Source organism: Pipistrellus hanaki (genome assembly GCF_964339955.1).
Source record: "Pipistrellus hanaki genome assembly, chromosome: 1".
NCBI classification, from domain to species: Eukaryota; Metazoa; Chordata; class Mammalia; order Chiroptera; family Vespertilionidae; genus Pipistrellus; species Pipistrellus hanaki.
The window spans coordinates 175,285,236-175,312,083 of record NC_140503.1 but is presented as its reverse complement, the minus strand read 5'-3'; the positions used below and the strand labels follow the sequence as shown (position 1 = coordinate 175,312,083).

Here is a 26,848-nt window from a genome sequence, read left to right as displayed (position 1 = left end):
GCATATTAGGATTTAGATTTGGCAGCATTCAATCAATTTAAATATACATGAGATTTATAAACTAAGTCAATACAGCTTGCTAAAAATAATACATTTTTAAATAGCAAGAGGTCTCTAGAAGAGACCGTTTCTATGAAATTTTAGTTTTATTTTGTTCCACAGTTCTTCTTATCATATTAAGGTCAGTTGCATTATACAATCTAATTTTAATTAAGACTTGAAAATGCCAATACTTCACTGTAATATAAAAGAGAGTTCAGAGGTTAGTAGTTTTTAGATGCTTAATAATGTTAAATGACAATGATTATAAAAGGAACCTTAAGTTTATTGATCAGATGTGTAAATATCAATCACTCAACTTGACTTCTAATAAAAATACCTGCAAGTTCAAAACGGTTTTAAAGACTCTTTCAACACTTGACCTTTAAAATTTTTATTGGAATCAATATCTAAACATAAGTACACTGTGCCTATTCAGTAATGATTTTAAACTTGTGCTCTATTATATTTTATCCTCAACAGGTAAACTTCATATCAAGAAGTAATAAGTGAAAAATAAAAGAAAAAATTTGATTTATTTTTTCAAATTATAACTAAATATATAAATATAGTCAGAAAATAGAAGATGAGAGCAGAAAACATCTGAAAACTTATTTTTCTTTTCTCTGCACATGCTGGGATTTTATCATGAAGAAGAATATTTAATAGCACTGTATATAAAATATATAGTAAAACTAAAGGCAATGTTCAGCAAAATAATTTCAGTATATATTTTTAAAGAAATCTTGCATTCTGGAGAACACATTAAAAAACATGTGGAAATAAAGAGTAAAATAAAATTTCTAGGCATTGTTCAAAAGAATGCCAGCAATGTATTCATTTAAATTTAGACATAGGAAATTATTGTTTTTAACTTTCTAATAGACTACCTAATAATACTTTGCATATTTATAAAATTTTGTTTTGTTTTAACACATAAGAATGTTAAAAAATGAACTTATATAGAGTTTATTTCCCATTTTGTTATTTTTCTTGGCTTCATAAATCAGCTCTTCAGTCATTCTTTGATATGTTTTCAGAGGAAATGTTGCGTAAAAAGAGCTCTGAACATATAGTGACTTTGCGTAAAAATTTTTAATGATAGCACATTTTCTATGGTAAAGTCCCAAATTCTATCATGCTGAAGTTCTTCAAAGACCTGATTTCTACCTACCATTTTTCTACCATATTCAAACTCTTTCTGTGAACCATACATCCTCCTTATCCCAAACCCTATTCATGTTCTATCCTTTTTTTTTTTTTTTTTTTTTTTTTTTTTTACATTATCAACTTGCTTATTATGTCCTTTAGCCTCAAATTTCCTCATTACAATCAAGGCTAATTTATTCGTCTTTTAGAGTCTAACTCAAAAGCAAACACCTCTGGGATCTTTTCTTGATCCTCTTCAGCAAGAATTTCTCTTTTGTTCTATCTGCAGTAAGTTTATAGCTCTATTTTGCACCGACCTTTGGCCCTTAGGCAAATTGAGAGTACACTGTATGTTTTCCATCTCTTTCCATCAAAGGGCGAATTCCCTAGTTCTTTGCATAGTGTGCATATTTTACATATTTAATAAAACCTCATTGAATTATATTAACGTGAGCTTTGATACCCTTAACATTTCGGAATATATTGTTATGCATAGTGGTCCACATTAACTACAATAATGTGTGGTTCTGTTTTGCTCTTTGAGCTCTGGTTGTCTTCTTAATTCCCTCTCATTTAGCTTGCTATCTTCCCATACCATGGTGGTGTATCTGAGCTCTTTATTCTTTCAGAAGACTTCTTAGGAAACCTGGCAAAAAGTTCTAGAACTAGAAGAGGATGTTTTTAATTTTCCTATTGTTTATAAGGTCATTAATGATTTATTAGTAAATGTAGGTTATCTGTTTAATGGGTATTTATTGAATACCAAAAATTTCTCTAGGTACTAAAATTTCCCCCGGGGAAAACACCAATGAACAAGACCTCTTCCCTGTGAATATCATGGTCTAGTCAAAAGCCAGACTTTTCTTGAAGGACAGATCGAAAATAGTCATTTGGATAAATAAATATATGGTACTTTAGGTAATAACACATGGTGCAGAGAAAACAAACAAGGTAATAGGTTTAATAGTGAGGGGATTCTTCCTAGATATTCCGATAATGGAAGGCCTTATTGAGCAGTTGGTGACTTGAGTAAAACTGGATGAGCTTATTATTAAAAAGCTTGTCTTTAGAAAAATCCAACAGTGGTAAAGTTATTCATCTTTTCACAAGGCATTTATTTAGTTTGGATCTTAAGTTTGTTGGTTTTTAAGGGTAAGGGATAGGTGAGTTCCCCAGGTGATCCTGCATGCCTCCTTTGAGATGTACTGCTCTCCTGGGTAGGAAGTGACACTGATGTTTCTCTCCATAGATCTTTGTATTTTTGCTAAGGCCTCCTAGCCTGTAATTGGCAAACTCATTAGTCAACAGAGCCAAATATCCACAGGATGATTGAAATTTCTTTTGAGAGCCAAATTTTTTAAACTTAAACTTCTTCTAATGCCACTTCTTCAAAATAGACTCGCCCAGGCTGTGGTATATTGTGGAAGAACCACACTCAAAGGGCCAAAGAGCCCCATGTGGCTTGCAAGCCACAGTTTGCTGACCATGGTCCTAGCCTATTTCATAAGCACATGCTCTTTGAATAATGACAAAAGTTGGGGAAAATATAAGCTAGTTTTATCCCCAAAATGTTAACAATAGTTATAACAAATAACTAAATTATCCCCCTTTTGAAATATGTAAAGTGTGATTATATGGTTTATAATGATTTAGCAAACATATAATTACTAGTATATGAATAAAGATAGTCAAATTATTTGCTTAAGATCTGAATAATTACAAGATGGCTAAAAATGTTGTATAAAGCAAAAATATGTCCAGAAAGATATGGTATGTCCATGATTCTGGTTTGAATCTGATTTTTCACACTTTCTAATTTTTATTTTATTTTTAGAAACAGTAAAAAGTCACCTCAGAGTCTAGTCAGTAAACTATATAATGAAAGTAGTATAACCTAATAGTGGATGTCCCTATCTAGCCTCATATTAAAACATAATCAAACTAATTTTCTTGTTTAGCTGACACTTCATTGATTAGTTAGAAAACATAAATTTGTCCGGAGGCACACTGAACTTTGATGGCCGAAGTAGAATGCAAATTCCCAGCATCCATTTCCTATTTAGTTCCTGGTAATTTTTAAAAGATAATGAGCCCTGGCCCAGTAATTCAGCTGGTTAAAGCATCGTCCTAGTATGTCAGGATTGTGGGTTTGACTCCCATAAGGGCACATACAAGAATCATCAATGAATACATAAATAAGTGGAGCAATAAATTGATGTTTTTCTCTCTCTTGCTCTCCTCGCTCTCGCTTTCTCTCAAGCTCTCTCTCTCTCCCTTCCTCTGCCTGACTCTAAAAGCAATAAGTAAAAAAATATTTAAAGAGATAATAAAGTGAGTTATTATTTAGTTTCTGGCAAGGACATTGTTAATTAAATTTATTTCTCAAAATTTTAAGTTATTTCAATCTGTAAGTGTCCAAACCATTAGGTGATTTTTTTCACTCAGATCAACACATTGAGAATACACATTTTTTTAAAAATAAATTCTGGACTAATCTTATTTTCTTCCAAATGTAGAATGTAAATTTTAGGTCAGAAAATATTTATAGCAACAAAGAGAAATCAGTGAGAGTTGCTGAACATTAAAATAATGTCCTAGAACCTCACTTTAAATTTCTTGAACATTTCCCATTCAACTTGGTTTTACATATAGTTAGACTCATTTCTTCATAACCAAATAAAATTAAAATTAATCTGTTTTTAAAGAGATGTGTTAACCTTATAAAAGCTATGTAAATGACTAGTTTGACAAATGTTTTATGGTCAGAGATCATCATTTGTGCGTAAAAATGTGCAAATGTATACCATAAATGTATAAGAAAACAAAATATAGATATCCTTTTATCATTGACTAGAGACCAGGTGCACTAAATTTGTGCACTGAGGGAGGTGTCCCTCAGCGCAGCCTGCACCCTCTCCAATCTGGACCCCTCAGGAACTATTGACTCCCAACTGCTCACCTGCCTGCTTGATTACCCCTAACCACTTTTGCCTGCCAGCCTGATCGACGTCTAGCTGCTCCCCTGCCATCCAAGTCACCCCTAACTGTCCTTCCCTGTCAACCTGGTCACCCCCAACTCCCCTTCCCTACAGGCACAGTCACCCCCAACTGCCCTCCCATGCAGGCTTGGTTGACCTCAACTGCCCTCCCCTGTTGGTCTGGTTGCCCCTAACTGCCTTCCCCTGCTGGCCTGACCGCCCACAACTACCCTCCCCTGCAGGCCATCTTGTGGTGGCTATCTTTGACCACATGGGGGTAGCCATCTTGTGTGAGGATGTAAGGGTCAATTTGCATATTACCTCTTTATTATATAGGATGAGTTGTGACTATTTAATTGGCCTTCATTAAATTGGTAACTGGGACATGAGAGCAATCGTTAGAAAGCTTAAACAAATTGTATTAATTATAATGTTATCATTAAGATTTACTTACTTGAGGGGTATCACTAGCAGAAAACAGGTTAGTTTGTTCATGCCTTTAAACATACATTATAAACTATTTACTAGTAATACATATGTTGCTATACTCTCCCATTCTCTGAGTTCATCAGAGTTTTTTCTTTTTCTTATTTTTTTCCTTAATTTTTTTAACTTAAAAAATGAAAAGTAATAAAGGCCAGAATAGAAATATTATTATATTCAGAGAAATATTCCCTGGGACGAGCTTAAAATGAATCAATGTAGGATTGTTGGCTGATGTTAAAATGGCTGCTCCTGAAAGAAAGAACAGGCATAATTCCTATTGCACGTGGGGTTTTAGAGCATTTCTAATGAATTCAGAGAATCATCCCATCCCAGAGAGAATACTTCCTTACGCTACAGAGTGGAGTTCTCTATTTGGCTTTAGAAAACACTGAACTTCTTTTGGTTTGTTTCTGTTCTATCTGGCACCACCTTTCGGCATATCCCGTAGGTGTCAGAGAACTTCCTGAAAAGCAGGTCGTTTTGTTGTGATCCGGAGATGGTTTTGTCTGGCTTCCAGGCCGTGTTTTAAACTCAGAACAAATGACAGAGCTAAGCACACTAGGTGAAAATTCCCCTTCCTTAGGCTCATGAGAGATTTTTTTTTTTTTTTTTTTTTTTACATGATACACAGTACTCAAGTCGAACTATTACATAAAAGTCTAGTGAAATAGATTTTTTGGCCAGAACTTGGAATAGCTGGGAAGGATATCAAGAAAAGCAACTTTTATCAAAAGGCAAATGAGTTTTTGAAGCCGGTGTTAATTGGCAGCCAAGGTGTTTCATTATGAGGCTGAGTTTTTAACAGTTGTGACTTGCTGACTATGGAAATCCAGCCAGCAGAACACACTGCAGTGCAGGCGTGTCTGTGTCTCCAATCCCTCCCGGCCCCTCTCCTAACGTGTCAATAATGGGAGCCCTGTTTTAAAGCTCCAGGGTGCTGCCTAGAAAATGCTTGTGTTGGATGTTTATTCAACTTTTATTTTCGGACAAGATGGGTATCTCATAATCAAAGGGTTCAAGGGGAGATGACTTCTAAACTTCAGATGTTGTATTTTTCTATTTTGCAATCCTCTGTGTTTGGATGAAACCTTAAGAAGATCTGACTGGGAGAACTATTTTTTTCTTTGTAACCTAGAGCATAAAGCTAACCACAGGAAATATTCAAGTTATAACTACAGAGGCGATTCTTTTCGGATAAAGCCATGGGAAATGTGGTGCTTTATCTCGATGTGTGAGTGTACCTACTGCTGCTTTTTTTAAGGAGAAACACCTGAGGGCCGTACGTAGCAAGTTCCCACTGTTGATTCCTCTGCCCGACAGTAAACAGTGTGAAGGTTTCTCTCCACACATAACACAGCCAAAGCCCCCGGGAGTGTGTAGACTTTGATATTTTCCCCATTCTGACATTTTACCAGCTGGCTAAGAAAGAAAAAAAAAAATTGATTTGCTCAGGGAAGCCTCAACCTGTAGGCAGCACATTCTTTTATTGGCCTATCTATAGGCATCCTTTTGATTTCTACAGTGTTCCGCATCTAGTTTTATGGTGATGTATAGAGAGAGAAAAACTTATTTTCTGTGGGTGATGTGATACAGGTGTTGGTTTAAATCACTTGCCAACAGTTCACCAGCCAAATAATGTCAAGTCCTATTGAAGCCTTGATGTCGATTCTAAGAAACGAGCATGGCTGTGCCTGTCGTCCTTTCCAAACAAAAGCAGGCTTTCCCCTTGCCTCGCAAGGCCTCAGCTCGGGTTTAACAGAAGGAAATAATGAAGGCTTGTGCTGCGGCATGTCACAGGGGAGGCTGGGACAAGGCTGAACTCGTGCACCCTCTGATCCTTGCTTGCCGGGCGGCATGTACGCCTGCCTCTCTGACAGCTCCCGGGCTCACCGGAGACCTCTGTCACTGTGTTCGCCCTCCTGTAGGCAATGGTGGAGACAGTTAACAACCTCCTCCAGCCGCAAGCCCTGAATGCGTGGAGGGACCTGACTACCAGCGATCAGCTCCGTGCAGCCACCATGTTGCTTGACACCGTGGAGGAGAGTGCTTTTGTGCTGGCGGATAACCTTTTGAAGACTGACATCGTCCGGGAGAACACAGACAATATCCGTAAGTGGCCTTTGTTGGACAGCAGGGCCAGAGACCCGTGGACAGCAGAAGAGGGAAAAGAATGTATCTCTGGTGGCCTACGTATTAGGAAGAGTACTCAGTTCTTGTTCTGTCGTTAAAAGGATGTCACCTGTCATTGGCTTATAAAGGGCCCTCATAATCATGTATGTGATCCTCCTTTGGACATTCCGGTATTGGGTATATTAGCCTGGGATCCCTTACAGTGAGGTTCATTTAATTGTTTTTAATTGCATATGTGTTCATATGTACATACATGCATGTATCATACCATTTAAAATTTTATCTTCCTAAGTCAGGGCTTATGGGCTACTTCAGTCACAATAGGAGTGTCTCTGAATTACATACTGTAAAGAAATCATTAAGTTAGGGGTTAAAACAATTTCTGATAACTGTGTTATTGGCTCATAGGAGTATAAATCTATTTTTTATTGCGTATAAGGATGTACCTGACAGTTTTATTTCAGAAAAATTGATAAAGCTGTTTCAAACTTACTAGATTTAAATATAGATCGATATTGATACAATAGTGCAGATTTTAAAGGTATTTATATCTAATTCATAAAATAAAGATAATATTTTGAAAATAAACGTTAAGTCAATGACCACGTATAAGGATTTGAGCTGGAATTTTAATTCTTTTTTACTTTATAACTGATACAACTGGATTCTTATTTGCCTGATATTAATTATTTGCTTTGATTATAAAATCATATTTTTTAAACAAAAGATTGAACCACTACTGTAAAGCATGACAAATAGAACATTACTAATTCCAGTATTTTGATTTCAGGACTTTTTCAGTGACCTAGAAAATTACCTTTGCAGTCTTTCTCAGTAAGCGCTGATATCTCTTTGCCATTGACAGAGTTGGAAGTTGCAAGGCTGAGCACAGAAGGAAACTTGGAAGACTTAAAATTTCCAGAATCCATGGGTCATGGAAGCACCATCCAGCTTTCTGCAAATACTTTAAAACAAAATGGACGAAATGGTAGGTTAGAGTCTATTTGTTAAGCTTGACAGGATTAAACTTAACAATGCATTGCTTCTCAGCTTGGAATTTTAAATGTGCTGTTCAAAACCTGATCTTCTACTCATCTGCTATCTGTCTCCTCTCATCCACTGAACTCATTCTCCTGCTCTTCCTCCTCTTTCTGTCACCTGCACCAACAATAGAGAAATCATATATGTTCTACAAAATTCTCAGATTTGGAAAGTGTTTTGTTACTGTATTTTCCGGCATATAAGACGACCCCCTAATTTTACAGTTAAAACATAGGGTTAGGCCTATATTCGCTGTATAAGACTACCCCCCTCTTCCGAGGCAACACCAGTTCTTTTTTTAATAGACTGCCTCTCTAACTCAGCCAATCCAAGCAGGCTTTTTATGCATGCAAATTATACATGTTCTGTACCCGAAGCTACACTGTGTTCTAGTAAAAAGCCTGCTCAGATTGGCCAGAGTCAGAGAGGTGGTCTATTAAAAAAAGAACTGGTGTTGCCTCGGAAGTGGGGGGTAGTCTTATACAGCGAATATAGGCCTAAAGCTATGTTTTAACTGTAAAATTAGGGGGGTCATCTTATACACCGGAAAATACGGTATTTTTCAGTAGCAATAAATGTTAGAAAGTTGAATATGAGGGAAATTAATGAACAACAAGTCCAGATAATTTTTTTTTCTTGAAAGGAGTAACTGTTATTGACTTGTCAGACTGGCTTTCTAAAACTTGTAAGGAAAATTTTACTTATAATTTTAAAATTATCTGGTTGTATTTTTCTTATTCACTTATTTTGGGGGGGGCTGTCTATGTTTTTCTTTCACAAAAACTTCCTGTGAGGAGGTGCTTTTAGGGAATGGAACTGGTAAAAGAGATCAGTTTAGTGAACTGGGATAAGTTCACTGAATGATTTTAATTTGATTAAAATTAAATAACTAATCTCATAAAGAAAATATATCTTAAGCCTCCCTAACATTAATTTAAAAACTTATTTTGGCCAAGGAATTGAGAACCTTTAACCTGTTACTGATAGTAAGACAACTTCAAGTCCTAGTGACTAATTCAAAGCTAAGGTTTCAGATTGAAGGGTGGATAGTTTTTTGTTTTGTTTTTTAAATAGCCTATTAAATAATGTAAAAAAATTATATATGTTGTCAGCCAAACAAACATTTTTGTAAGTGTTGGAAATCTTATAAGACTGAAGTTATAAATCTTTATTATGTTGCTAATTTGACAATGTGAAATTTGAGGCAGCAATAAGATCTCATATAAAACAAAATCAGATTCCTGAATTAGCTTCCTAACTGGTTTCCCTCTTTTACTCTTGCTCCCAAACATAACTCCTGTTGACAGAGGTTCTTCCCAAAACATAAATCTTGCCAGTTGTAATTAGAATGAAATCAAATGACTTAACCAACCCTATCACATGTTACCTGGTCCACTTCCTTCCTGCCTCATGTGCCCCCCTTCACACCTGTCTTTAGTGTGTACTCTGTAATTTAATCTAGTTTAATTCTTTATTTTTATTGAGATATAATTGACATATAGCATTATACTAGTTTCAGGTGTACAACATAATGATTTGATATTTGTATATATTGCAAAACAAACAGTAAAATAAATCTTGTTAACATCTATCAACACACAGTTACACTTTGGTTTGTGTTGTTTTTTTCTTGAGAACTTTTTTTAAAAAAATATATATTTTATTGATATTTTACAGAGAGAAAGGGAGAGAGATAGAGAGCTAGAAACATCGATGAGAGAGAAACATCGACCAGCTGTCTCTTGCACACCCCCTACCCGGGATGTGTCCCGCAACCAATGTACATGCCCTTGACCGGAATCGAACCTGGGATCTTTCAGTCCACAGACCAACGCTCTACCGCTGAGCCAAACCGGTTTTGGCTTCTTGAGAACTTTTAAAATTCACTTTTAGTGACTTCCAAAATAGGCAATACAGTATTATTAACCACAGTCACCATACTGTACCTTTTACTTGCCTTTACCTACCCTCCTATTCTCTTCCCCACCACCCACCTCTGGGAAACACCCTTCAGATTTATGAGTTGTTTTTATCCTAAGATTTTGCATATAAGTGAGGTCATACAGTATTCCTTCTCTGTTTGACTTATTTCACTTAGCATAATGCCCTCAAGATTCAGTCAAGTTGTCATAAATTACAATATTTCCTTTTCTTAATAACTTTAGTCAGGGCAATGCCTGTCTCTTGTTGGACTGTCTCTTGTTTCCTTAAGAAAGGAAATATGGGGCGCGGGGGAAGTTAAAAGATGGTTACTTTTATAGAGGACTGCCATAGGAAAAATTAGAGATTATCATAGGGGAAAAATAAGGTGGAATAATGTATGGAAACAGTGACCTTAATAGAACATGATTGAATTTTAAAACAGATAAAAAGTTTGAATCTTTGTATTTATTTTTATTGCAATTGAGATATAATTTACATATAACATAATTCATATAACCTTAAGTGTTTAGCTAGATGAATTGGACAGTTGTACTTAGCCTGTGAAATATAACATACAAATCTCTTCTATTATCCAGAAAATTCCCTGGTGCCTCTTTCCGTTCTGCTCAGCTCCTGCCTCACCTGATGAAACTATTTTCTTTTCATTACTATTTGTATAGACAAGTGTTGTCTGTTCTGAGATTTTATATAACCGAGTCATACAGTGTGGACTCTTTCCTGTCTGTATTCTCTAACTCAGTATTTTTGGGATTCAATCATGATGCTCCATGTGTCGGTGGTTTGCTCTTTATTGATGCATAGTATATTCCATTATGTTAATATACTATAATTTATTCTCCTTTTGATAGGTTTTTAGTTGTTTCCAGTTTGGTGCTATTATGAATAAAGATGCTATCAACATTCTTATGCATGTTTGCTTTGAGAATTTATGGTTTTGCTTATCTAGGAAGGGTAGATATGTACTTATTAAAAAAAACTGCCAAACATTTTTCTAAATAGTTGAATGACTTTATACTTCTTCCAGCTGTGTACAGCATACAAGAATTCCAATTGTTCCCCATCCTTATGCACATTAGTGTGGACAGTCTTTTTCATTTTAGAGATACTAGTAGGTATGAAATGGTATCTCGATGTGAGTGTAATTATTTCCCTCATTAATAATAATTTTGATGATTTTTCATGTCTCTTAGCCTATTATATATTATTTTTTCTAAAATTTCTGTTTCTGTTTTGCCATTTTAGTGTGGCATTTATTCTTTTGCTGTTGATTAGCAGGCATGCTTTATGTATTCATGAGTCATACATTTTTTTTTCTATTCTGTGGCTTGTCTATTCATTTTCTTAATGCTATATTTTGATAGACATAAAATTTTAATTTTGACAGAAATAAATTTATCATTTTTTTTCTTTATGATTAGTGTTTTTGGGGTCCTAACCAAGTCATGTTTGCCTTCCCCATGACTAAAAATCTATTCTACATTTTGTTCTGAAAGCTTCATGTTCGACTTTTTATGTTTATGCCTGTGATCCATCTTGGATTGATGTTTGAGTATGGAGTAAGATAGGGATTGAACTTCATTTCTTTTAACACTTATATGCAGCTCTTTCAGCATCTTTTTTATTTTCCTTTCCCAACAAATGACTTGGCACTTTGGTTAAAATGAATTCTTTAAAAAAAAAAATACATTTTATTGATTTTTTTACAGAGAGGAAGGGAGAGGGATAGAGAGTTAGAAACATCAATGAGAGAGAAACATGGACCAGCTGCATCCTGCACACCCCCCACTGGGGGTGTGCCCACAACCAAGGTATATGCCCTCCACTGGAATCGAACCTGGGACCTTTCAGTCCACAGGCCAACGCTCTATCCATTGAGCCACACCAGTCAGAGCTAAAATGAATTCTTAAGATGTTGTGAGTATATATTATACAGATTTGATTACAATCTAATTAGAACTATCTAATGTAAGTAGAACATACAGAAAGTAATCAGAGTTTCTCCCCAATTTATACTTCACATTTGCATTTATTTCAGGAGAGATCAGAGTGGCCTTTGTTTTATATAACAACTTGGGTCCTTATTTGTCCACGGAGAATGCCAGCATGAAGTTGGGAACAGAAGCTATGTCCACCAATCATTCTGTTATTGTCAATTCACCCGTCATTACAGCGGCAATAAACAAAGAATTCAGTAATAAGGTTTATTTGGCTGATCCTGTGGTATTCACTGTTAAACATATTAAGGTAAGAAAATGGCTTCTTAGGTTTAGTTGTCCACATTATCTATATTAGTTATAGCAAATAAAGAATATAAAATGTATTAATTTTTTAATTTTTATTATTATTTTATATGTAGCAGTTCAAATATGATAGTAGTAATTTTTTTCTGAAATAAGAAAGACTATTTCTTGAATATGTAAATTGCTTATGATAAAACATTCATAGATATATTTATAAATGCTTCTCCATAATTACAAAGAGCTAGCAAAATATTCAGTTGAACTGGACATGGTTTCACATAGGCTACTATAAGCAATTACATCTTTGTGTATAGATATAATTTTGTTATACTAAGATTGCATTGTAAATTTAACAAAGATTTCTAAAAACCATCCGCCTTTTGCAAGTTCATTTGAACAGTTTATTGTTGTTGTTGTTGTTTTACTCAGTAATATACTTTGAAATTAACTGATGTTATCTTGAAATACTATTAGTATTCCTTAAATATGTGTTTTTGGAAAAGTAAACTCACCCCTAGTCAGGGGGATAGATAACAAATTTCCTTAGAATTGCCGAGTTCCGCTTCATAGGGAAACACTGGCAGACTTCTCCACAAAAATTATAACAGAATATGAAGTTGTGTTGATGTAAAGAGAATGTCTACCTAATTTATGTGAGCATAAAGTAGTTATTGGTTTTATTGATTTTATTTTTACCCTGTAGCAGTCCGAGGAAAATTTCAACCCCAACTGTTCATTTTGGAGCTATTCCAAGCGCACAATGACGGGTTATTGGTCAACTCAAGGCTGCCGTCTCCTGACAACAAATAAGACACATACTACATGCTCTTGTAACCACCTCACCAATTTCGCAGTTCTGATGGCACATGTGGAAGTTAAGGTAAGAGATATGCCATACAATAAAAATGCTTACAATCAGGACACTAACTGTAAAAAGTCTTAACTCTACGGATTAGTCTCACAGCTCACATTAGAGTTTTTCCACTTCCATAGTGATTATATTCAGAAACTCTCTGTGTCCAACCCATATCCTCCCAGATAATTCGAATAACTTCTCCTTTTTTTCCCTTTTTTTTTTTTTTTTTTTTTTTTTAACCATCAATGTAGTTCCTAAAATCAAAGTTTGCTTATAAAATTTTTTTTAGTGTTCCCTGTTTTTATATTGGATGAATAAATGTCAGATCTCATAAACAGGGCAAGATAGGACCCCAGGACCAAAAGCCAGTGTGGTGAGATTGGGAACTGGGATCCGGTGTGTTGAAGACTAAGTGGGTTTAAATTCTCTTAGAATGACTATTGGGAAAGCAGCCATTGAGGACAATGCACAATGCATAGTAATGCAAAAAGCTTAGCAGATCTAACTCAATGTGATGGGTTTTGTCCATTCAAGAAGACACCCTCCTAAAGAAACATCCATATGATTTTGTAGTTTCCAAAGTTGGGAAGATCACTAACTTGGCTGCACTGGTCTTTTCCCAGCACAGCTCTGGCTGTCCTGGTAGATGTGGAGAGGATTTAGATTTTAGGTATACATAGGATATAAAAATACAAAGTGCTGATTAATGTGGTTATAGAGATTGATAGATGAGTTGCTAACAAAAAATTATATACTTGTGAATTCTCTTCTCATCTCCCTGGTGTCAATAAATATAGAGGAAGCATGGCTGTCTAGCACATTTTGCAAAGGGAAAGCTGTAGCAAAGGTTTATCTACCTGTTGTCATTGATCCGAATAGTTTCATCCCAAATTTTCTTTGTCACTGTTGAATTTAAAGATGGTACAAGTATCCCAGAGGGAGACCAAATGCAAGCCCAGTTACACCTTAAGAGTAAATTGCCTTGGCTGTGTCAGCACAGTTCAGATTTTGGTCTTTAAATGACTGCAAGCACATTTTCTCAGGGCATCACAAATTGATCTAGCTTAGCAATTTGGCAGCACTACCAAATGTTAGATTTAAACTTGGAATGTGTTAGTATGGCTCTGGGATTCTATTTCTCAGCTTAGGGAATAAATTGAAACTCAGAAAAAAATATGGATCACATTTGAAATAACAACGAAATATCATTTTGCTCAGTTCATAGCATGACAACATCTACCCAATCACCTATTATACAAGAAGCCCGACTGTGACCGTTATTGTGTCAACAAGAGATATAATAAATGGAAATCAATATTTTTCCTTTAGTAGTCAGTCACACAGTATGTAAGTCCTGGATTTCTTATATCACATACTCTAAGTCAGTCCCATTTTGATTTCACAACTTCATTGTGACGTTTGAAAAGCAGAATGCAAGCAAATCTTACGCAGAAGTCCAAAAAGTTCCAATCTGACCAAACCTTCATTACACTAATGCCTAAACCAAACCACTCAGTTACTCATGCAGAGTGAGAAGCACAGTAGCCAAATGGGACAGTTATTTATGTTTGCAGTGGTCACCTTCTAACTCTGCAGATAGATCTGTAGCAGAAACAAAATCATATTGGAGAATTTGGTTGACAGTCTTGGAAAACTAGCGAGAAGAGTTAGCTGAGGAATCTTGATAGTTATTGTTATTAAACTGCGGTTCCCCAATCATGGGTCTCCACTCCAGGGCTCTGCCTGTGTCCTGATTTGTCTTTTTCTATCATCTGTGTGATCTCTACTGTTCATTCAGTACTTCCGTCATCCATTAAATACCTGAGTAAAGGTATTGACAAGTTGCCTAGGACACAGTAGGTTCTCAATACACACAAATTCCCCCTCCCTCTCCTAGAGATATTTCTAGATTCCACATGACAGGGAAGCTTCTCGCCCTTAAAGAACTCATGCAGAGAAGTGAAGCTGCAGTCGTAACTGTGATAAATATTATAATTGAGGTCAACACTGTGTTGTGGGGACACAGAGGAGGAGCATCTAAGGCAGGCCTGTTCAGAGACAGCTCTTCAAAAAATATGCTGCTCCAAAGGATGAGTCGGATGCATTTAGTGAGGTAACTTATGGACAATTTGCATCGACCACATTCTTGCCACATTTTCTTCCTTTGCCTTGGGTACATCATTCTCTCGTTTCTTTATGTTCTTTAGTAACATCTTTCTTAGCTTCCTTTGCTGTTCCTTTTCACCTCTATGACCTCTCCTAGTTGCTCTGGTCTGAGGTGTAATTCTGGATGTAGCTTAGTCATATGGCTCTAAGCATCATCTCATGATTCCCAGATTTCTACCTCCGCTTCTTAACTCCAGATTCATAGATTCAATTGCTGGCTTGCTATGTCCACCCAGACTTCTGGTAAGTTTCACAATTCTAGAACTACCTTTTTGGGATTATCTCATCTGATTCCTTTCCTTCTTAGTGATGTACTTCCAGGTACATTGGCCCCAAACCAAATATTTTATTTTTTTCTCCCACTCATACTCACACATAGTCCTAGGTGTGTATCTTGCCAGATCCAGCATCTGACAAGTTCTCAGTATTTTCTTCACCACCAACTAGATTTCAGCCACTACCACTTCTCTATTTTTTGGTTCAGCCCCTTAGTTGTCCTTTTTTTCTTCCTTGTTCCCTTAAGTTTATTCTCAGCATAATGGCCAGAAGGATACTCTTAAAATGTGACTCAAACTGTGTCACTTCTCTGATTCATCCTCAAAAGCCATTTTATAACCCCTTTAAAATGCAAACGAAGTAGTTCATAACTTTGATCCAATCTGAAGGACTTCTTAACCTCAATAAGACCAGAATCCCAAACCTGGCTGCATTATCATCTCTTGACTTCCTTTCCTACTATTCCTCCCTTTGCTCACGTGGCTTCAGCCACACCAGCCTCATCATCTCGCCATAAACATATCAGGGTGTTGTAGTTAGAACTGAAAGTCTCCCTCCTCCTACCCCCCAAAGAGCCACAGGGCCAACTTTCTTGTCTCCTTCAAGTCTTTGCTCCATTATCACTTTCTCAAAGACACTTTCCCTTTAAAAAAAAAAAAAAAAAAAAAATATATATATATATATATATATATATATATATATATATATATATATATATATATATATATATTTGTTGTTGTTGTTGTTGATTTTTTACAGAGAGGAAGAGAGAGGAATAGAGAGTTAGAAACATCGACGAGAGAGAATTATCGATCAGCTGCCTCTTGCACAAGCCCCACTGGGGATGTCCCGCAACCAAGGTACATGCCCCTGACCGGAATCGAACCCAGGACCCTTCAGTCCGCAGGCTGACGCTCTATCCACTGAGCCAAACCGGTTTTGGCAAGGCGCTTTCCCTTTCCGTCCTTTATAAAATTTCATATTACAACACCCCACAAACCTAGCCCCAGGAATTCAGTGACTTTCTAGTTTATCAAGGCAGAAAATAGTTTAGCCTGATTTTTGAATGTGGTACTGAGAGAGATATTATAGAGAGGACAATGTAGGCAGATAAAAAAAAAAAAAAAAAAAAAAAGGAAAGGGATGCTTCTTCTCCAAGGTGGCAACTCAGTTGGTTAATAACTTCTTAACTCTTTCTACTTTTGTTGTCTAAGGAATCATCTAATTGTCTTCTCTTTTAGACAGAAAAATAATCATTACAGACACTTAGATAATGTGATTTTATACTAAACTGAAATAGTATTTATGATATTTAAAAACCTTTCCAAAGGGTCCCAGTCCCAGGTTCAAGTCCAGTCAAAGACATGTACCTTGGTTGCAGGCTCCTCCCCAGCCTGGGCCTTGGTCAAGGTGTGTGCAGGAGGCAACCAATGGATGTGTTTCTCTCACATCGATATTTCTGTCTTTACTTCTCTCTTCCACTCTCTCTAAAAATCAATGGAAAAATATGCTTGAGTGAAGATTTAAAAAAACAAGTATCTTTCCATTATTGGGCACCATCTACAGGTTTGTTTGTCTGTTGTTCAGCAAATTGTTAAATATGCCTACCATGGCATCAGGAGGTCCCTTATGGGAATTACTAAGTTTGATAACTTGGTTAAATGTACATTCTATGGGAACACTGACATTTTTGTATTTAAGAAATACTTGTGGAAACATATCTGCAAACTTTGTTTTAGTAATCTCAATTAAAAAAAAGTACTATGCTTCATCTTCCATCCTTTATTTGTTTCTTAGTAGTTGAGTACCATTTTGTAACAGGCAAAGCTCAAGTATATAATTAGTAATATAGATAAGTAATTAGGAAAATCAGTATCTTGTGAGAAATGTCTTATTGTAGCAGAGGACGGGAATACATAGGAAATAGCTTTGACCTGGAGGGTCAGGGAAGGTTCCCCAGATGAAGTGATAGAACTGGTTTAAGCAAATGAGAGTGACAGGGTTGAAGTACATGAAATAAGGTTGGATTTTTATGCTTTTATCATATATTTTTCAGCAAATTTTACATTTTATTTAAAAAAGAGGTAATCCAGTTTGTGGAGATTCTAAAAAAATCGAGATTAGGTGAAGACTTCAACCCTCAGAAGGGCCCTTCCAGTAATAGTAGGAATGAATTTTTTTTTTTTTTTAAATCTTCACCTGACGATATGTTTTTGATTTTAGAAAGAGAGAATAGAAAGAGAGAAATTGATGTGAGGGAGAACTTATCAAGCCACAGGATCAGGGCTGAATATAATTTTTTTAATGTCTACTTACACTATTGCATTTAATTCATATCACAATAGATATCATCATCATGATTTATTTACCCCGTTTATAATCTGAATGGTAGGTAGTCAGAATAAGAATAACAAATCAGGACATTGAGAATCAGGATGGATTCCTCTTTTTCTTAGGTAAATTATCTGAACTCCTCTTCCCATTAATTGTTGAGATGACACTATTAAATATTTTCTAACATTATCTCATGATTATTTTAGGAATTGAATAATAAAATTATATTAAGCCGAAACCGATTTGGCTCAGTGGATAGAGCATCGGTCTGTGGACTGAAAGGTCCCAGGTTCGATTCTGGTCAAGGACATTTACATTGGTTGTGGGCACATCCCCAGTAGGGGGTGTGCAAGAGGCAGCTGGTTGATGTTTCTCTCTCATAGACATTTCTGGCTCTCTATCCCTCTCTCTTCCTCTCTGTAAAAAAATCAATAAATATATTTTTTAAAAAACAAACAAACTTATGTTAAGAATTATACGCTTATTTTTAAAAAATATGATTTTTTAAATTCACATATTTGCTTCCTTTAGGCTTTGAGCTCCTGATCCTAGTAGGGGTCAAGGAGAGAAGCTAACTGTCAAGGTCAAAATATTTAATTGAGTTTTTACTAATAAATAATCATTTATCAACCTCTATCAAGGTAAGACTTTTCTGAAAGAGAAGTTTAGGCTAGCATTTTGCCTTACTTTTCAGAGCAAGACTTTTTACTTACAATGAAATTGTCAAATAATGGATTTTTAGCAAAATATTATCATAACGACATATAACTGGAACCCTTCAAAATGTTGGTTACATAGATATTATGAATTCCCATAATGTCAAAACCACTAATTTCGATTTAAGTACAATCATTAGTCAATATAAAGTAATCTTTTTAATTTTTCGGGTTGCTTCTTAATTAGTGAGGTGATTTTTAGCATTAACTAACAAATATATTTTTTTTATTATTTTAACCATAATGGCTCTACTCATTCAGTTTACCCAGGCTTAAGAAAATATAATCAACCAATCAATCAAATGAAACCAGTATTAAAACGTTTCCTATCCTAATGTTCTAAAAATATCCTCAAATGCTAATACTGTTTATAGTAAGAACTAAATTGTTACTAAGTTGACGTGTTTACTATCTCTATTTGTTCCAGGTCACAAAATTTTGCCTTTTATTTTTATTTTAAATATACTTTATTGATTTTTTACAGAGAGGAAGAGAGAGGGATAGAGAGTTAGAAACATTGATGAGAAAGAATCATCGATCAGCTGCCTCTTGCACACCCCCTACCGGGGATATGCCCACAACCAGGGTACATGCCCTTGACCAGAATCGAACCCGGGACCTTTCAGTACCCAAGCCGACGCTCTATCCATTGAGCCAAACCGGTTTCGGCTGCCTTTTATTTTTAAACATTGATAGTATTCAGTGATTGTTTTTGTTCTTTTCCTGTCTCATTCCACTGTGTCTAGTAAATAACGTGATAAAATTGGAGAACTACTGGACTCTAGAGAGATTAGGCTAGATTTCCCAAAAGTTATTTATATAACATTCTAAGCAGACAATAGGGTCAACCTATATAAATAATATTTTAAAAGCATTTTTACAAAAATATGGCTAACTAAACCACTTTTCCTATGTTGTTATAAACAATTCAGGGGACTGACAATTTCCTTGTGCAGTCTTACAGTGTAAGCATTGTTATTTAAAAACCTTCTATGGTTGGTTATTTGGTAATTTAAAAGTCCAATTCATGGAACTGTGAGCATTTTGAGGTGTTAATTTTGTAAAATTTAATCTTGGCTCCTACCTATTGTTTTTAGGCCTGTGAGATTATAGTTCCCATGGTTTTTATCTGGAAGATCCCCACTCTGTTTAAAATGTAATAAGTTTATTCAAGATAATGGAAAAATGAAAACCTAGTAACTACTTCCTTTTCCTTTTGCCTGAAATGGCTTTAGTGAGGAAAATGGAATATGGAGTAAAAATGGGATGGGTGTGTGCACATGCTTGTGTACATGTGTGTGTATGTCTACATTATATTTTATTCAGTACCTGTCACAAATTAAGCATCAAATGAATATTCTTAAAATCAACCTACCAAACTCGTATTAGGAGACAGTACCCATTTTGTGTGAGAATCAGCAAGTTTGCTGAATGATCCCTAGTAAATGTTTTAGTAAAACCACTGGGTTTAATTTCTGTACTCAAAGGATAGTGAAGAAAATTTTACCCATGAAAGCCTAGCTCTGTCCAATTCTAAGAAGCCTAGTATAATTGGGTCATAACAAGTAAAATAGAAGAGGATCTATGGTCCTCTTCACCATTAGTGAAGTTGTTTACAGCATGGAGTATTTGGCCTTCGGTTAGGGTGATCAACTTTTTAGAGAGCCAACTGGGAAATAGCACTACCAGATCAAAAGTGTATTTAATATGCATTAAGTAATTATTACTATTTAGCGGTGACAATTCCTAGAATCAGGCTTATAGGAATGAATTTCTAGCTTTCCTCAAATGGCCATCCACTTTGTTTCTATGGGCTTGCTCTGGTAAACCAGCTGTTTGTCAATCAGTTCTTTTGCATTTGTGAATCATCATATAGATTGTCAATATCCAACATGTACATTGTTTTTAAACACTTCCAAGCATATTGGATGTCAACATAAGGCAAAATACTGTCAGGGATAATGGTAATAAAAGCACTGAGGTAATTTTGCATTATGAAGTCTATATTGAATTTCAAATAAGTTACAGTTTTAATAAAGAAATGAGAAAGTCCTATTTAACTTGATTTAACTTGACTGTTCGTGTTGTTGTTGTTTTTGTTGTTGTTGTTGTTGTTGTTTTCTGGTGCTACATTATAGAAACAGTCTTAAATCCCAAAAAGAAGTCATGCTTTTTTGTTTATGAGTTTTTGTCTGGCACGGAACTTCATGCATCTCAAGTAGAATCAGTTCACCTTTTTCCAGGTTCCTTATAGTCTATTCGGAGCTCATCACACAATTTTGAAGAAAAACATATAAATTTATTCTACTGTAATCTGTTTCTTCATTTTCACCTGTCATATATTTTAAGATTAGGGAAAGAAATTCTTCTTGCGTCATACTTTGAAACTATGATTTTATAGAAGGCCAATATTTTAACAGTTTTCTATGGCTAGACAATGATAGCAATCTTGGAGGCGCATGTCTCAGGAGAATGTCTTCTTCCATTTCTGGAAAGTTAGGAAACCCATTAAATACTCCTTCACATTTTGTAGAAATGGAAAAGTAACCCTAAAATTTCATTATTAAACCTCATTATCACAAGTAAGAAAATCACATCTATTTTTAGCAGCCTTGTCTAAAAGAGTAGGTATGAACTGTTCATTTTCTTATGTAAAGGGATTATAGGCTGAATGGAACTTTTCAAAATTTACATTTGTGCTTTCTGTTGAATATGCAGGTAGATGGGCAAAGTCTACTTTATAGCTGACCAAGGTCTTCACAACATTTTGCTTTGAAATTCCATTTTTCACATTAAAGTTCATGAGAGCTAGGGAAAACATTATTCTGTTGCTATGATTCAACATATCACTTGAAATACTTTAGAAAGTATGATCTTTTCTAAGATCTGACAGAACTCAGGTCACATTATAAGGAGCCAAAATATTGGCTATCAAAATTTTCCCTTTTGTTTACCCACAGGACATTTTAGATACATCCCCTGGATCAGAAAAAAAGTAACTTTACTCAGATGCATAGAAAAATCAAAGGAGCAAGACAATAGTTCATGTTTATTCTTGTGGTCTACTCAAGGTTTTCTGACAACCATTACTTTCAACTAAGCATTGGTGTCTTTTGGGGGGAAGATTAAAAAAACAAACAAACACATAAAAGAACAACAACAAAAATTGATTTCACAAAAACTTGCCCGTCTCATCCTAGACTTGAGAGATTCGGCCTCTGAGTGCACAATCACACAACCTTCTCTGTCATACCGGGTCCCAAGGTCATTTCTGCATGTTGTACAGTATGCTCTGTTTTGGCTGCCTCGCTAACCTAGTTTTATATGTCCTTCCATAAATCTTTAAAATAAAACATGCTTCCACTTTATTTTTCAGGATTATCATGTTATTGTACTATAGTCATTCTCAGTTATATCAACCTATTAGAAAAGATGATTACAATATCACAGTGTCAGAAATTAAAGCAATACAGTCTTGATCAAAATCCAACAGTTAATCCAAAATCAGAGAGGAACTCAGGATCACAACTGTATGGTGCAACAAGAATGATCCATGATTGCCAACCTAAGTAGCCTGGGGGGAAATCAGCAGCCATCTCTAGGGAAGGTGGATAATTGATACTACATCTATTTGACACTAACAATAGTGTTGCTTCCAGTTTCTATTTTCCAGGCTGTCATATGGATTTGTCCTTTTCTTTTAAACTTCTGAACCCATCTCTGATTTCTGAGATTTTTTCATGTCATGGAGAGGGGCTTTCCTGGGGTGCAAAATTTACTGCTAAAACTGAGACATTCTGAGCAAATCTGGTCAGTTGGTCACCCTATCACTAACTCTATCTTTGCTGCATACTAGTTGAGTGACCTTGGGTAAATTATTTATTTTATGTGCTCCTATTTTTTTTCATCTGCAAATGGGAGATAATAATAGTATCATATCATAGTGTTTAATAAGATTAAGTGAGTACCCTAATAAAATAAATCAGCACTCCTAATAGAGTATGACATTTTGAAAACCATCATCCTCATCAAAACTGTATTCACCTTAGAAATGCTAAAAATGGAATTTTCTATCTACATAGCTTCATTTTTTGCCCTCACCTCAGATACTTTAATACCCTGTTTCCCTGAAAATAAGACAGTGTCTTATATTAATTTTTTCTCCCAAAGTTGCGCTAGGTCTTATTTTCAGGGGATGTCTTATCTTTCCATGCACTAGGTCTTATTTTCGGAGGATGTCTTATTTTCGGGGAAACACGGTAGTAAGACTCGAGATAATCCTATAATCTTTTTCTTCTTTACTGCTTGATCAGTACATTTCCTTTAGAAATTTCTGAGTGATCATTTTTTGTTTTATCAACTTTAATCTATCTTTTTCTCTCACCTATATCTGCATTAAATTCTCAGCTGTTGTAAGATAGTAAATTCCCACATTTTCTACTGTTTCCTTTTCTGTTTCCTTCATTATCGATACTGCAACCTGGTTCACTAAATCTGGTGAGAGTTTAATTTTTTAAAAATTCAAACCAAAAATAAACTGATGAACAAAACAGAATTGTAGGCATGGAGCACTGGAGCAGCCTGAAGGATATCAGAATGAAGTGGGGTGAGAGGGGCTAGATAAAAGAAGGTAAAGAGATTAGCCAAAGAGCATATATGCACAGTCCATGTTCACAGACCACAGGGTGGTGAAGGCCAGGGGAGATGGGTGGGGGCTGGGAGGAAGTAGGCAAAGAGGGTGGGAAAGGGGGGACATCTGTAATAGTGTCAAAAATAAAAATAAATTTTAAAAAATTCAAAGCAAGAAAAATCTCAATAACTTAGGGCATGCTATGCTATGCATCTGATATCAAAGAGATTTGCTGAATACCTTTTATTAAATCCAGAGGACAACTGGATATGAATGTTTTTATGTGATCTTACTTTGCCAGTATTTCTCTCTTAGCAATTAAAGCCTGAAAATATTTAGATTGCTCCCCACCCCCCACCCCCAATTTGACACAAGTTTGAAAATTGTTGCCGAATTCTTTTGGTTAATTTCCTATAAGAATTATAAGAAATGCAGTCATACTGTTCTTCTTACTGTTACTCAACTTTGACCTTTATCCTGTTTTGACAAGTAAATTCAAATTTCCTCTGACCATTAGCCCTTTATTTTTCCAAGCATTTGCAGGGTGACCTTTGTGTCTGATTACATGGTTCCCAAGATGCAGAGCAATGTTAGGAACTTATTTCACAGAGTTCATGTCACATTTCTCAGAAAATAGGCCTTTCCTAACCTTACTGGCTTCAGTGAAATTCACAAATCAAACCAATGACTTAATACTCATTTGATACAATAGTAGCAAAGCAAGTGCTTATGTTTGCAAAAAAGGAAAAAAACAACACTCATTTTTTACAAATATTTCAGAATAAGATATGTTTAAAAGGCAAATTAAAATTCATATTATTGTGCTTTAACAAATTTGACTCAACATTAAAATAATATATTATTATGCAGAAAGTAAAACAGATTCTTAATTATTACTTGCCCAGAGTTAATAATTATTATAGGGTGATAGTGTTAGCAGTGTCTGGAAAGTGCAACTTTCTAAAAGTATTTAAAAAAAAAAAAAGAATAAACCATCCAGAGGGATCCAAAATTAATGCATATAATTTTGTCCCATCTGGAAACACTTATGCAATTAAAATGAAAACTTTGTCAAATATCATTCTCCATATTGTTTACTGATTTGATTTTTGGACAACAATGTTAGAAACATTCAGATTTCCACAAAAAGTCTTGGTGAACTCTTATTGCATTATTTGAAAATCATGAGGCAAAATACACATTTTCCTATTCCATGAATTTGGTCTTATTTTCATTAAACGTACTTAAAGGTATATTTGTCAAAGTAACATGAAGCCTCAGTTATTTTATCTCCATGTGTTTGAGGCTTCTGATAGTGAAACCCATAAACAGTTTGTTAAAGATAACAATTGCAAACTTGGAGTGACAAAGTTAAATTCATGTCTGTAGATGCTAAGACTTACTCTGCAGTCCTCTTGCTTCCATAAATAGTTTTACCTTTATTGCCATAATTGTTTGATACCTTGACATTTCAACATATATGAAGATAGTATTGTAACAATCTTCTCATTCTTCAGCTCTAATTTTCTTTAACTTTTACTCAAGCTCTTAGAGCAAGTGCTTGAAGAACCAAATGTCCCCAAAATTGTACATTGGGCAGCATGATGCAACTTTTAGTGTATAACCTAAATCCATTACGGAAGAGAAGGATAGTTAAAGAGATACTCATTTTTTCAGTAGACAGTTTTTGGTAGGGGCTGGGGATGCATTGGTAATCACAGGCAATAAAACAACTTATTCTCTTGGAGTATATTTCTAGTAGAGGCCACAACCAATAAACAAGAAATATTAATAAGTATACATTTATACTTTAGGCAAGTGCTAAGGAGAAAAAATAGTTCAGGAAAACTAATGGAGGGAATCAGAATGGGGAGCAGTTGCTTGCAATTTCAGATAGAGTGAATCAGGAAAACCCTCTGTGAGAAGGTGACCTTTGAATGAAGGACTGGAGGAAGGTAGCAAGTCAACCATGCAGATATCTTTTGGAAGAACATTCTAGGCCCAGGGCACACCAAGTGCAAAAGACTCTGTGGCTAGACTGTGTTTGATATATTCAAAGAATAGTGTAGGCCAATTGGGGTAGAATGAGTCAAATAAAGGGGAATATGGGAAACTAGGCACAGGGGTACAGATGTCATAGTATATTGCAGACCTTTGTAAAGATTTTGGTTTTTATTTTTATTTAGATGGATGGATGGATGGAGACATTGGGTGATTTCAGTAATGAATCATATTCTCTGACATATATTTTTAAAAATCTCTCCATTCTGGTGAACGTAGAAGGGGGGGATATGAAGGTTAAAGTAAGGAGATCAATTAAGAGGATATATTTAAAAAAAAAAAAAAAAAAAAAAAACTCTGGTGGCTGGTGGCTCAGCCTAATTTGGTGCAGTTGAGGTGATGAGAAGCTGTGAGAATCAGAAGGCAGGACCTACAAGATCTTCTGATGGACTGAAGGTAGTGTGTGAAGGAGAGGAATCAATGTAACTCCTAAGTTTTTGGCTGGAACGCTGTAAAGAATGAAGTTGCTGTTCGATGAAATGGGGAAAACAGAGGGAAGAGCAGATTTGGAAAAGTGGAGAGTGGTGAAACAGGATAAGATTAGGAGCTCAGTTTGGACATAGAATCTTTCATACCTTTTTAAACAATTGAGATTAAACGGATGTTAAAGCTATACTGACATAGAGGATTTAGCTCTTGGTCTGAGTGGTATTATGATAATCATTCAAACCCAAATATTTTCAAGCATTTTTTTATGTGTTAAGCCCAGCACTGGGTGGTGAGGTATATTAATAAGGTATAAGATTAAAATATCTCAAGGCACATAGTGGTATACAGTTCATGTAATAGGGAATTGAGTTGCATAGTGGAACTCACAAACATGGAACTTTGGAAATAGAAAAACAGTACTTGATCCATGTCACATTGTTAAAACTATACCCATGAGTTTTATTCAACTGGACATCCTCTTGAAGGGGATGTGTTTCTTTTCATGGCTTGGACCCCTGGAAGTTCTAGTAGGCTTATTATAAATAAGGTTATATTGCAGAAACCGGTTTGGCTCAGTGGATAGTGCCAGTCTGTGGACTGAAGGGTCCCAGATTTGATTCCAGTCAAGGGCATGAACGTTGGTTGCGGGCACATCCCTGGCAGGGGGTGTGCAGGAGGCAACTGGTGGATGTTTCTCTCTCATTGATGTTTCTAGCTTTCTGTCCCCACCCTTCCTCTTTGGTTAAAAAAAAAAAATCAATAAAATATATTTAAAAAAAGAAGGCTATATTAACAGCTCTTATCAGCATTTCACCTCCATCGTTCTGTCCCTTTGTGTTACTAATAACATTCTAGTTGTGGGTTGCATTCAGAATGCTGCTTTCCCAGTTGAGTATACACAAGGTGTTGGTAGTGATGTTTTCTGAGCTTGATAGTCATATCTGAAAGTTTAATTCATCACTATACTGTTTTGTTTTCGAGGGCTACGTACTTCTTGTACAATGTTTTGGCATCTGGCATTCTTCTATTAATAATTTCATGGGGGTTCTGAAGGACCTATGAAGGCACTGAGTCAAGTAAATACATTTCTAATAATGCAGTTACTCAGAGAAAAGCAGGAGTTTTTAGTTCCTTTTTTTTTTCCCCTCTCTCTCTCTTTTCTCCCCCCTTTAAGTATTTTTGGTCTTTAGGATACATTGGAGAATGTATTATACCTGCCATTTTCCCCATTAGGGAAGACTGCTGTGCTGAAGGTTGGTGCTTGATCCTCAGTCACAGCATCTTTCTTTTGAGTCAAAGTAGAGAGCAGATAGGCCTCTGTTCAGGGAGCCAGGTAGCACGGATCACGCTCCGCTCTCAAACAGTAAAAGTAA

The 26,848-nt window shown here is 35.6% G+C and overlaps 1 protein-coding gene across 36 annotated transcripts in view; it reads left to right on the top strand.

The window, feature by feature from the left end:
• ADGRL3 (adhesion G protein-coupled receptor L3) overlaps positions 1 to 26,848 on the top strand; it is a 723,514-nt gene that overhangs the window by 612,156 nt on the left and 84,510 nt on the right. For all 36 annotated transcript variants that reach the window (XM_084885599.1, XM_084885586.1, XM_084885612.1 and 33 more), the window contains 4 exons: positions 6,578 to 6,761; positions 7,648 to 7,770; positions 11,803 to 12,011; positions 12,711 to 12,887. In XM_084885599.1, coding sequence (XP_084741725.1) covers positions 6,578 to 6,761; positions 7,648 to 7,770; positions 11,803 to 12,011; positions 12,711 to 12,887 — 693 coding nt within the window. The remainder of the gene's footprint in view (positions 1 to 6,577; positions 6,762 to 7,647; positions 7,771 to 11,802; positions 12,012 to 12,710; positions 12,888 to 26,848) is intronic.